The 13,228-nt window shown below is 36.3% G+C and overlaps 1 protein-coding gene and 1 pseudogene across 1 annotated transcript in view; one reads left to right on the forward strand and one right to left on the reverse strand.

Annotated features, from left to right (window-relative positions):
• The window catches only part of LOC116888101 (leucine-rich repeat and calponin homology domain-containing protein 2-like), a 21,442-nt gene extending 15,697 nt beyond the window's left edge, over positions 1-5,745 (reverse strand). Inside the window, exon 1 of the mRNA XM_032889462.1 lies at positions 5,734-5,745. Coding sequence (XP_032745353.1) covers positions 5,734-5,745 — 12 coding nt within the window. The remainder of the gene's footprint in view (positions 1-5,733) is intronic.
• Positions 5,746-7,027: 1,282 nt separating this feature from the next.
• LOC116888102 overlaps positions 7,028-13,228 on the forward strand; it is a 14,441-nt pseudogene continuing 8,240 nt past the window's right edge.

The following is a 13,228-nucleotide window of genomic DNA, read 5'->3' on the forward strand; positions in this document are numbered from 1 at the left end:
TCTTCGAGAAAAAGCAACAAGACAGGTAAAAAACAGCAGACTAACAGACGAAGAAACAGTCTCAAGTTAACAAAAATAACAAATCCAGAAATAATAAGGAAATAGAGCAACATCAGAAGCTGAGGAAATTAAAAAATTATCAGATCCTACTACAAAAAGACTAGATTCATTAAAACTGGAACATCTGAAGAAAGGGACAATTTTCTGACAGATATCAGGTTTCAAAGTTAAATGGGATAAGATAAATATCAAACCATCCTATCCCTAAATAAATAAGACAGTCATTAAAAATCTCCCAAACAAAAACAACAGGATAAGATGGGGTTTATTGCAGCATTCTATCAAACACTTCAAAGACCTAATACAATATCTCAAAAATAATTACAAATAAACAGAAGGAACACACCTAGGGTTTATTTTGAACCAAATTTTACACAATTTCTAAACATAAAACCCAACGAAGAGAGAGAGATAGAGAGAGAAATTTGTGAACCTTCTCTCATGAATATAGGAATGCAAAACACTCAATAAAAATTCTCACAAACCAAATCCAGAACACACTTAAATGATCATTCACCCTGATCAAATGAGGTTTCATCCAAAGGATGCAAGGATGATTCAATATGAAATTCACCAATAATCCACTATGTAAACAAACCAAGGAAAAAATACCATTGTGACTACCAGATATTGATTAAAATTACCTGACAAAATTCAACCTTCTACTGCAGGAAGTCTTGGAGAGATCAGAAATTCAAGGCCCATAACTAAACATAGTGAAAGCAATAGGTTACAAACCAGTAACCACATCAACTAAATGCAGAGAAACTTGAGGCCCCACAAAATTGGGGATTGATACACACCACTTGTCCCTACCTGTTCAAAGATACTACTTTAACTTAAAGGAAACAGACAAAAAAGATGTCAAAGGGATACAAATCAAGTTATGAAGCTAAAATAGCACGCAAATGATAAGGAGGTATACTTGCTATTCAAGGAAGTTCCATCTAAGAATTCCACGATAAACAACTTCAGCAAAGTGGCTATTATAAATTAATCAACAAATCAGTAGCCTTCTCTACTCACAAAGGATAAACAGGCTGAGTAGCAAATGAAAATAACTTTCACAATAGCCATGCAAACAATATATACTCATGTGACTCTCCACCAAGCATGTGAAAGACCTGTATGACAAGAACTTCAAGTCTTTAAAGAAAGAAATTGAAGAAGATCTCATAAGATGTAAAGATCTCCCATGCTCATGGATAGCAAAATAAATATAAATAAAATGGTCGGTACATTGCCAAAAGCGATCTATAGATTCAATGCAAATCCCCGTAAAATTCAATTCAATTCTTCATAGAGTTAGAAAGAGCAACTTGCAAATTTATTTGGGATAACACTAACCAGGGACAGCTAAAACTGTCCTCAACAAAAATAGAACTTCTGGGGGAATCACCATCCCTGACTTCAAGCTGTGTTAGAGAGGAGAGATAAAAACTCTATTTTATTGGAAGAGACATGCGGGTTGATCAATGGAATAAATTGAAACGACCAATGAACCCACATGTATTGGTCCCACTTGATCTTGGACAAAGGAGCTAAAACTATCTAGTGGTAAAAAAGACAGCATTTTCAACAAATGGTGTTGGTTCAACTAAAGGTGTAGAAGATTTAATTTTAACCCATTCTAATCTGCTTGTAAAAAGCACAAGTCTAAGTGGATCAAAACCTCCACAAAAAGTAGGTACACTGAAACTAACAGAAGAGAAAGGGAGGAGGAGCTCAATAATATAGTCACAGGGAAAATTTCCTGAAGAGAAATGGCTATGCTCTAAGATCAAGAATCAAAATGGGACCTCATAAAATTGTAAAGCTTCTTGTAAGGCAAAGGAAACTGTCAATAAGACATAATGCTAATGAATTCATTGGGAAAAACATTTACCAATGCTACATCCAAATAGAGGGCTTATATCCAAAATATAAAAAACTTAGAAGTTAGACTCAAGAGAGTCAAATGACCTAATAAAAAATCTTGTACACAGGGGTTAAGGATTTAGCTCAGTGGTGGACGCTTGCCTAGCAAACACAAGGCCCTGGGTTGGTTCCCAGCTCGGGAAAAAAAAAAATCTTGTACAGAGCTAAACAAAGATTTTTAGATGAGAATTTGAATAATGAGAGAACCTAAAAGAATATTCAACATCATTAGTCATCAGGGAAATGCAAATCAAAACAACCTGAGATTTCCCCGCACACCAGTTAGAATACCAAGATCAAAAACTCTGACAGTAGATGCTGGCTGAGGATGTGGAGAAAAAAGCTATAGTCCTCCATTGTAATGGGATTGCAAGCTGGTACAACCACTTTGAAATCCTGAAGGTTCACCTCAGAAACTGGACATATACTATCTGAGGATCCAGCTATACCACCCTGGACATATACCCCACATTCTCTAACATATGACAAGGAACCATGCTATGCACCATGTTCCTAGCAGTGTTATTTATACAGCCAGAAGTTGCAAACCCAGATGTCTCTTCAACAGAGGAATGGATTTTGAAAATGTCGTAAATCCTAAACAAATGGCATTACTACTAGCTATTAAAAACAATGACTTCCAAGAAAATTCATAGGCAAATGGATGGAACTAGAAAACATCCTGAATGGGATAACCCAGGTATAAAATGGCCATATGGTCTGCATATTAGCCCAAATTCTTGGAATACCTAAGACAAAATTCCCAGATCATATGAAGCTCAAGAAGAAGGAAGACCAAAATGTGAATGTTTAATTTCCATCTTAGAGGAGGTAAAATACTCTGGGAGGAAATACAAGGACTGAATCCACTGGTCCTGGACTTTTTTTTCAGATGGGAGACTTTTAATCACTGCTTCTATTTCTTTAGGAGTTATGGGACATTTAGATGGGTCATCTGATCCTGATTTAACTTTTAGTACCCTGATATCTCTCTATAGAAAATTGTACATTACATCCAGATTTGCCAGTTTTGTTGAATATAAGCTTTGTGGTAGGATCTGATGATTTTTTAATTTTCTCAGATTATTTTTATTATATCTCCTTTTCATTTCTGATTTTGTTAGTATGAATACCCTCTCTGTGCCCTCTGATTATCTGGCTAAGGGTTTATCTATCTTCTGATGTTCTCAAAGAACCAGCTCCTAGTTTTTATTGTTTCTTTGTATAGTTCTTTATTTTCTGCTTGGTTGATTTCTAGCCCTGAGTTTGATTATTTCCTGCCATCCTCTACTCTTGGGTGTATTTTCTTCTTTTTATTCTAGAGCTTTTAGGTGTTCTGTCAATCTGCTATTTTAGGCTCTCTCCAATTTCTTTTTGGAGGCACTCAGAGCTATGAGTTTTCCTCTTAGCATCACTTTCATTGTGTCCCATAAGTTTGGGTATGTTATGCCTTCATTTTCATTAAATTCTAAAAAGTCTTTAATTTCTTTCTTTATTTCTTTGTTGACCAAGTTATCATTGAATAGAGCATTCTTCAGCTTCCATGTTTATGTGGGCTTTTTGTCGTTTATGTTGTTATTGAAAATCAGCCTTATTACGTGTGATCTAATAGGATGCAAGATATGTTCAATCTTTTTTATCTGTTGAGGCCCTATTCTGGGTGACAGATTATTGGGCAATTTGGAGAAAGGTGCACCATGAAGTGCTAAAAGAAGGTATATTCTTTTGTTTTAGGATGAAATGTTCTATAAATATCTAATAAATACATTTTGCTACATAACTTCTTGGTTTCATTGTGTTCTATTTATTTCTGATTCCATGATCTGTCCATTGATGAGAGTGTATGTTGGAGTCTCCACTATTATTCTTTGAGGTGCAACGTATTGCTTTGAGCTTTAATGAGTTTCTTTTTTTTTTTTTTTTTTTTTCCGGAGCTGGGACCCAACCTGGGCCTTTATGCTTCCCCAGGCAAGCGCTCTACCACTGAGCTAAATCCCCAACCCTAAGGTTTCTTTTTTAATGTAGGTTGCCCTTGCATTTTGGAGCATAAATATTCAGGATTGGTAGGATTCAGGATTGGGGACTTTTTCCTTGATGAATATGAAGTCTCCTTTCTTATCTTTTGATAGCTGTTGGCTGAAAATCAATTTATTCAATATTATAATACGTAACTCAGCTTGTTTCTTGGGAAATTGTTTTTTTTCCTGCCTTTTTCTCTGAGGTACTGTCTGTATTTATCACTGAGGTGTCTTTAAAATGCAGCAAATGCTGGTCTCTTTATGTATCCAGTCTGTTATATGTCTTTTTATTGGGGAATTGAGTCCAGTGATGTTAAGAGATATTAGGGAATAGTGATTATTGTTTTCCTATTTTTTGTTGTGGGGTGGAATTCTATTTGTGTGTCCCTCTTCTTTTGGTTTTTTTTGTAAGAAGATTATTTTCTTACTTTTACTAGGGTGTAGTTTCCTTCCTTGTGTTAGAGTTTTCCATCTATTATCTTTTGTAGAGCTGTATTTGTGGAAAGATATTGTGTAAATCTGCTTTTGTCCTGGAATATCTTGGTTTCTGCATCTATGTTAATTGAGAATTTTGCTGGATATAGTAGCCTGGACTGGCATCTGTTTTTCTTTTAAGGTCTGTATTACATCTGCCCAGGCAGGATCTTCTGGCTTTCATACTCTCTGGTGAGAAGTCTGAATGTAATTCTGATAGTTCTGCCTTTTACATGTTACTTGACCTTTCCCTCTTTTTTTTAATATTCTTTATTTGTTTTTTGTGCATTTTAGCGTTTTGACTATTATGTGATGGTAGCAATTTCCTTTCGGTCCAATCTATTTGAGTTCTATAGACTTTTGTTTGTTATGTTATGGGCATCTCTTTCTTTAGGTTAGGAAAGATTTTTGTATAATTTTGTTAAAGTTATTTAATGACCTTAAATTGGGAATCTTCTCTCTCTTAATACCTATTATCCTTAGGTTTGATCTCATTGTGTCCTGGTTTCCTGGATATTTTGGGTAAGGAGCTTTTTTGCTTTTTTGTTTATTCTTTGACTATTGTTTCAATGTTTTCTGTGGTTTTTTTTGCCTCTAGAGTTTCTCTTCCAATCTCTCGTATTCTGTTGGTGATACTTGCATCTATGACTTCTGATCTCTTTCCTGGGTTTTCTATTTCCAGGGTTGTCCCTTTGTGGTTTCTTTATTGTTTCTATTTCCAGTTTTAGATCCTGGATGGTTTGTTCAATTCTTCTCTTTTTGTTTTGTATGTTCTTGTAATTCTTTAAGGATTTTCTGTTTCCTCTTTAGGGTTCCTACTTTTTTATCTGTATTGTTCTGCCCCATTTTTTAGGAGTTTTTGTCCTTAGTCCTATCATCATCATAAGATGTGATTTGAATCCAAATCTTGCTTGTCCAGTGTTTTGGGTTATGCAATATTTGCCTTGGTGGGAGAACTAGGCTATGATGATGTCAAGTAGTCTTGTTTTCTTTTGCTTTGTTTTTTGTGCTTGCCTCTTGCCATCTGGTTTTCTCTGGTGTTAGCTGGTCTGACTGTCTCTGACAGTGGATTTACCCTCCTGTAAGCCTGTGTCAACACTCCTGGAGACAGGCTTTCCCCCAGTATCTGGGTACAGAGTTCTCTGTCCCAGTTTCAGCTCTAGGCATTGGCTCAAACTGGAAGAATCCTGTCCCAGACTCCTCCTTGGTTCCTTTGTCCTGAGGGCTCTAGGCAGGTCCCTCGGAGTAGAAGTTGTGGTCTTACTTCAGCTCTCATGTTTGTCTGAGCTCCAAAATTTTCAATTTTTGTTGTTTCATACAACCTCTTATATTTTTAGAATGAATAATTACATGATTTTTTTTTTTGGCCTGATACTTGAAATTCAGAACATTCACAAGAACTTGTGAGTACTTTGGGTATTTGTTGGTAGTTGCCCAAACCTTTCCTAAGGGATCTATAGAAGGTATGTTTCTAGTTTAAGAAAAGGTTTTACACCATAAGTTTTCTTCTATTTCCTATGGTGTTGAAATTCATAGAATTCAATTACAAGATTTCACTGTTTCTGTTGTTACCATCTGTACTCAGACAATTGGATAATTCTTTCCTTCTTTACATTCTAAGTTTAGTCTTCAGTTTATATTTCTATTATAATCTATGTATTTTAACATTGTCCCTGTTTCTTAAATACAGTCTTTACTTTTTTTAGAGCATGGATTATTGATTATCTGATTGGTAAACTAATTGGTGTTCTGAGACAAGATCTTACTACTTCCTTCAGCCTGGCCTCAACATCACTATATGAACCAAGCTTGCCTTCCTAAGCATCAAATTTACAATAAAGTTGAATGTTGCATGTCACTAGATGGATGGATGTGGTGTTCTCCCCTGAGCTTTCAGGATTGTCCCCTCTTCTGAAAATCCAGCTCTCTTTCCCAAAGGATTTGGGAAAGAGCACAATAGTGCAAGACTCCACATAAACAGTCTATGACTTCACATTGTCCTATCCTACAGATCACATTTAAACTATTAACACAGATCTAAAAGGTTTGCCTCTTCTTTAATACTGCCTCCTTGAGACCTGTACATTGTGCCCTCCTACCCCATCAATATTTTTATGGAATCCGAGTTAAAGGCTATTTTCAGACTCTTAATTGTCAAGTCTTACTTTCAATTTTCAGGTAATGAGTAAAATTTTAGCTTCTTTGCTTTGCTTTAGGCTGTCCAGATTAAGTGGCAACGAAGCAAGGGGCCTTTAAATCCATAATTTAGTTTCGATTACACCTATAATTTTCTAAACAATGACATTTGTCGGGAAAATGGGTAAAAGAGAACCTCTGCTTCATAATTCCTAAGAAAAAGGTACTTGTTTGGTCAGCTTTTACAAAGAGGCCTCAAGTGAGGGAGCATATAGTAAGACTCTACATAAACAAGACTTTTTCTGCTTGGCCCCTCAACTTTCAGATGCAGGATTCTGTGAACTATATAACTCTCACATTTTACCTCATGAACATTGGTTCCTTAGTTACAGACTATCAGCACTTTATGCTAATTTAACAGCATGAGTTCAGTAGAGAACTCTTTACCACTGCAACACAAGAGAATCCTGTACTGGGAAACTATGAAAGTGAGCCAAATGGACAACTAGCTCAAGTGAGTTAAAACTATTTTCAGACAAACCCACACATAGGGTTTTGTATCCATGACCCATAGTAATACAGGCAATATATAGGGTTAAAAATAGGGCTCAGACAAGCAATGTTTCAAAGAAATTTCACAGCTCAAACATCTCTCCTCCAATCCTAGGCCATAATTATTCTCTATAGACTCCAAGACTCTTAAATTTCTACCTGTAAATTTCATTTTTGGTTAAAGGTATGGAATGTCAAGGTAAATTTTCAAAATCTAAAATAGACAAACCCTTATTTAAAAACACTAAGACTTTAGAAATTTGTTTGTATATTAGGCATTTTCCTACAAAAAAAATACTACCACCTCATAACACATAATGTTTTATAAGCCAAAGATAATTTTCAGTCTATACCACATGTATGATACAGGTAATTAGAATATATTATCCTCATTATCTGAAGGAAATTGAGAATAACAACGGATATCTATTTGCGTTAACAATGAGTAAAAGAATAGAGGGACTTTAATGGGAAGAGGCCATGAGAAATCCTGAGCACTGGCAATCACACTATGGAAAATCCTCATGCCATGGACATTAAAACCTAAGAGCAGGTAAAGAAGGAGGGACAAATAATTAAAGGAGACTTTTCCCCATCCACAACTTTCTAAAAATGTTACATATGCACTTGCATCACCATTTGAGGATCTTCCTAAAGCATGGCACACCATGGTGTTGGATTGGTCAGTGTACAAAAATAAAGAATCATAAAGCTACTTTGCTGGGAAGTATACAAACCAATCCTGGTCCAAGCATTCCATCGATTACTATCTATGTGATCCTTCACATTTTTATGTGTTTAAATACTAAAAAAAAAATGAGTAACTGTAGCAAATTTAGATCACAAAATTTTCAACAAAAGGTTTATTTCATTCATTCATGGAAAAGTTTTATTTCACTCACGGTTTACAAGAGTATTTATTATAGGGGATGTACTAGTCTAGTATCCAGGGGGTCCAGCAGCAGAGATGAAAAATAAGGCTTGATTCACATCAACCTGCCCTCCACCTGTAGAGAAGACAGATAAAAACCAAACAAGATCCAAGCAAAAGCTTGGATCCTGCCATGCAGACAATAGGTATTTATATGACTATATGCATAAACATGGTACACCTGACCTCCCTGTATCTCAGTACTATTATCTTTAAAACAATACTAATAGCTCACGTGGGCCATGATATACAGCTTTTGTTTGTTTGTTTGTTTTGCTTTATTTTGTTTCTGACCCAATTGGTAAGATATAATTGCCCACTTAAACATACAAAGCCTGGTACCATCCATCCCTTAGGAACATTGATAACAACCTGTAAATACACAGAGCAGAATCTTAACATCACCTGCCATGGCTTCTCCCCTCTCTCCGTCTCCTGTCTCTCTCCTGTCTCCTCTTCTTTCAAACTTCTCTCACGCCCATCCTTCCTTCTCCTCCAATGACAGGCCTCCTTCTATCTTGTACCTGCCCCTCACCTGTACTTTACAAATTCAATGGGGAGGTTCTGGTGAAATCACCAGATTCCTGACTATGTGACTAGGCAGCTGTCCTTGGGGCAGTGGAATTAGCATCAAAATACAGATAACTTCAAGGCAAACCACAACATTTCCCCCTTTTTGTCCAGTTAAAAAGCCTTTTCACTTATATATAAATTGAGTACAATTATTACCATTCTACAATTTATAAAGCATATGATATTCTCAACACCCAGTCCATCACTATATCAGTTAAACAGAACATTTAGTTATCCATTCCAGCTTAAGAAAGGCTTACAATCTGTATTATATCTTGGCTAGCTTGTATACTATCTGATAACTATCCAATAAAATATGTATATTTAGAGTTAAACAGCCTGATAGGCTATGAGACTATAATGTCTTTAACCCCATCAGAAATCTGGGAATGGCCAAATATCTATACACATAGGAAGCCTAACACGGCTTCCAGAACTGAGAGGTTGTAGAGACAAATCTCCACTAGCATAGTCCCCTGTTAGCAACATTTGTGCGCAAGTCTTCAGCCTTCTGGCCCAAAATCAACTGACAGACTCTTGAAATGCAGATTTTGAAGGGCTGATCACCCTGTCTTGGCAGAGTTTATCAGTCAACTATACTGCATAATTTGTCCTTTTCTGGACAGTATTAGTCTACGCAGATGAAACAGGCATTTTGTCCAGTGACTGTCTAGCCACAAAATGCCTCACCTAGGAGGTAGATGTTCAAACCTTCGTTAAATCCACCAAAAATCTGTTAGGGCTAGAACTTTCACTAAAAGATAAATAACTTTAAATCTCAAATTTGTGATTTCTGACGTTTTTTGAAAACCATCTATATAAGACAATCTACTGTTGCCTTTATATCTTAATAATAATATCTTAGAAAGTTCTCTCACAGTCAGTAATATGTTTGTTATTTGGCCCTTTAACTCACAGGGTGTAATCAACTCAAAAGTTTGTAATGACAATGAAGGACTGGCTCCCAAACCTTGTACTTTTTAAACTTTTAACAAATAAATTCATATATCAAAAAAAGATACATTTAGCTTAGTTAAAAATAAGATTACGACTGAATAACTCAACTCCTAATTCCTCCCTGTTAAATTACAAACATTTCTTAAATTCCTCATAAAAACAACTTTAGGATAACCGCTTTCAGCCCTAAAGTCCAGGGAAGGACAACTCCTCCATAACTTCTTCAAAGCTGTACATGGGCGTTGAGATATCTTGTGTAGGGGAGGCTGGAGAGAATGAAGCAAATGCTGGAAGTCGATGTGTCCGGACTGGACCCAGCCTGAAAGTCCTTGAGACCAGGAATCCAAGTAGGCACACTCTACAAAAATACAACTCAGACAAAAGTTTTAATCGAGATATCTTTTTTTTGTTCTCCGAATAAATTTTTTCAGGCGGTCTACCTTATCAAATCTGATCAGTATGAAGCTCTGTGAGGTTTCCAGAGCCTAAATCACACTTTTAAAAAAAAACACAAAGACAAAATCTTTCTCTCCCAAAAATACTGTGTCTTTAGTCACAGAAACAGAAAAGCTTGTCCTGCACTCCTCCCAGAGTAATAATAACAACCAGAACTTAAAGTCACACCCATCATGAAGACTAAACAATTTTTAAAAGGAAGTAAGCTAAACAATGTTTGATAGGTTTTTGTACTCTGTAATATCAGGAAATTAACCCAAAGTTCCTATGGAACCCACGTTTAGAGAATTTGAGCTTCCTATTGGTAAATATCAGGAATAACCTTACAAACCCTCTCGCCAGCCAGCGTCAGCAAGCCATATGGTCTTTATAGTAATCATAAACAAACCAAATACCTTCTCAATTCTAATATCAATAAGTGCGCAACACATCAAACCAGGACTTTGCTCAAAATATCTCAATCTGTTAACTTCTCTACCCGGAGCCACAGATTTTCTTTAACCTTAATAACTTCTACAATATATGCCTCGTATTCCTCTCCTTGTGTTTTCAGACATTTCATCACAACTCTTCCATTGGAGGTAGTGACTAATTTTTCCTAAATTCTAAACCGTGGATGAAAATCCCTGATTCAGGTAATCTCTTTACTCTCTTCTTTTCAAACAAACGACCACCTTTTTAAATACCTGTAATGAAGTAGCTTGTAACTAAGATTTCTTTCAAAATTTTGAAGCCTTACGGGGTAAAAGAATAGGTATCCTGAAAAGACTTTCAAACAACTTTCTTTAAAAAGCAGCTTTTAATCTCTAACTCTAGCTGCCATTACTATATCACACAGCAGGAGACTGACAGCCTGCTAGCCCAGGCTATTTCCCAGTTTCTTTGTTTGAATTCCAGCCCTAGAGATATCACATGACTTAGCATGGCGCCGGCCTCCTCTTAGAAAATAAAGACTTTCTTTCAACTCTTGGAATAATGTGGATTCTGTACCCATCTTTGGGTCACCATCTGTTGTAAAATATAAAAATAAAAAAGTATAGTTGCCTTTACCTGACCCAAGACTTGGTGCCCCAAGATATTCACAGATATCTGGGAGAAATACATCCAACAAGATACCTTCCTACACTCCCAAACCTCACATAAAAGTACAACACACAACACAATAATCTTCGGCCCAATTGGTAAGACATAATTGCCCACTTAAACATACAAAGCCCAGTACCATCCATCCCTTGAGAACATTAATAACAACCTGTAAATACACAGAGCAGAATCTTAACATCACCTGCCATGGCTTCTCCCCTCTCTCCGTCTGATATACAGCTTTGTTATGGGGACCAAAGAGTAGATTAGAAAAGTTCATTGTAAACTATTAAGAATTTATATATTCTTTACCAGATAGAAAGGAAATCTTGTAGCTATTTCACTGCTGTGAGAAAGCAAATACAGTGAACAATGTGCAGATTCTGTTGTTTCTGAAGAGGAGACTTAAAGTCACTATTCAGTAAAAGCATATAAAAGTAGACTCGTCAATATATATACTAAATGTTCTCCCTAATGAATAACAAGAACTGAGAGAAGAAAATGAATTGAAAATAAAGCTGAATCATTGAATATTTTTTCATTTCATATATTTGGGTTTTATTGCTGGAATTGAAACAACATGTAAAAGTTAAAACAGAGATAATACTGGACATCTACAAAGTCCCCAACTACAGAAAGGGCTGAAATGTCTGTGTTCAGATGAAATCTCCATCATGGATATGCTTAAAGTACTCCCTTCCACTGTCTGAATAAGAGAACTGAGCCCAGTATCAAAGGTGACCCAGGAAGAAGAATCTAAGTGATTAGAAGAAGACTGGCATCCAAGACCCATGCATTGTGAGGCAAGTTGGAATCCTTAATTGAGGAATATTTAGAGGCAATAGGAAAGAAGGAAAACCTAGAAATAAACTCTTTCTAGGCCTACCCTGGAAGGGACATTTTAGAAAAAGAAAGTTATTTTATATTTTTATATCAAGTATTTCAATCTCTGTTTTGGTTGTTTGGTTGCTATGGTAGTGGTGGTGGTTCCCCACCCCCTTTATTTAATTGGAGCTGGATGTATAAGGAAATTTTCATACATATATACAATGTCCTTTAAACATATTCTACCTCTTTGCCTTCCTGACTTCCCCTTTCTCATCCCTCACCCATCTTGTTAGTATTCTTTGTTCCCCAGAAAGTTTGGTGTCTACTTTAACATCATATATACATACATCATATATACATATATACATATATACATATATACATATAAGATCCTTGTACTTTATATATATATATATATATATATATATATATCCTTGTACTTTACATATATATATGCAAATCGAAGAAGGCTGTTTAATGGTTGTCTTTCCAAGTCTAATATGGTTCACGTAATGTGGTTATCTTCAGCTCTATCCATTTCCCTACAAAAGGTATAACTAAAAATCAATTCTGAATATATATTATATTTTCATTATGTACTCTTTTGCTAACAGACAATAGCCAGTTGGTTTAATAGCTATTGTTTCTCTATGCTATTTCTACAGTTTCTCTTTCTGTCAAAATAAGCACCCCAGATGCCACTTGTCAATTAGGTGAATGTATTTTTCTACTTCTAACCAAATACTAGGGTAGAGTTGTCTTGGTTCCAAGAGGGCCCCAAACAGTATACATCAGAGTTAAAATTGGATCATTTTACCACCTCTAGAACCAATTACCATCACTGTCTGATACTGACAATGATATTGGAGAAATGGGAGAAAGTGGGCTTAAGAGGAAAGAATGAAGATACAATGAACACTGATGGCATGCAAATTATTTGTTCCTGTTGCAAACCAGAAAAAGTACTTAAAGCAGAAAACGAAACAAAACCAAAGAAAAAAACAGCAGACAAATATTTAGTCCTGGGAAGATCTTAGAAGTTACCTAGCCACACCCGCGGATCCCGGCCCGCAGCAGCTCTCTGCTCCCAGAACCCGTGGGAGAGATACCTTACTGCCTGGTCGGGTGGGCACTCCTGAGGCTGCAGAGCGGAAGAGACCACCAACACTGCCCACCCCTGCCCACATCCCTGACCCAAGAGGAAACTGTACAAGGCCTCTGGGTTCCTGTGGGGGAGGGCCCA

Source organism: Rattus rattus, chromosome X (genome assembly GCF_011064425.1).
Source record: "Rattus rattus isolate New Zealand chromosome X, Rrattus_CSIRO_v1, whole genome shotgun sequence".
NCBI lineage: Eukaryota > Metazoa > Chordata > Mammalia > Rodentia > Muridae > Rattus > Rattus rattus.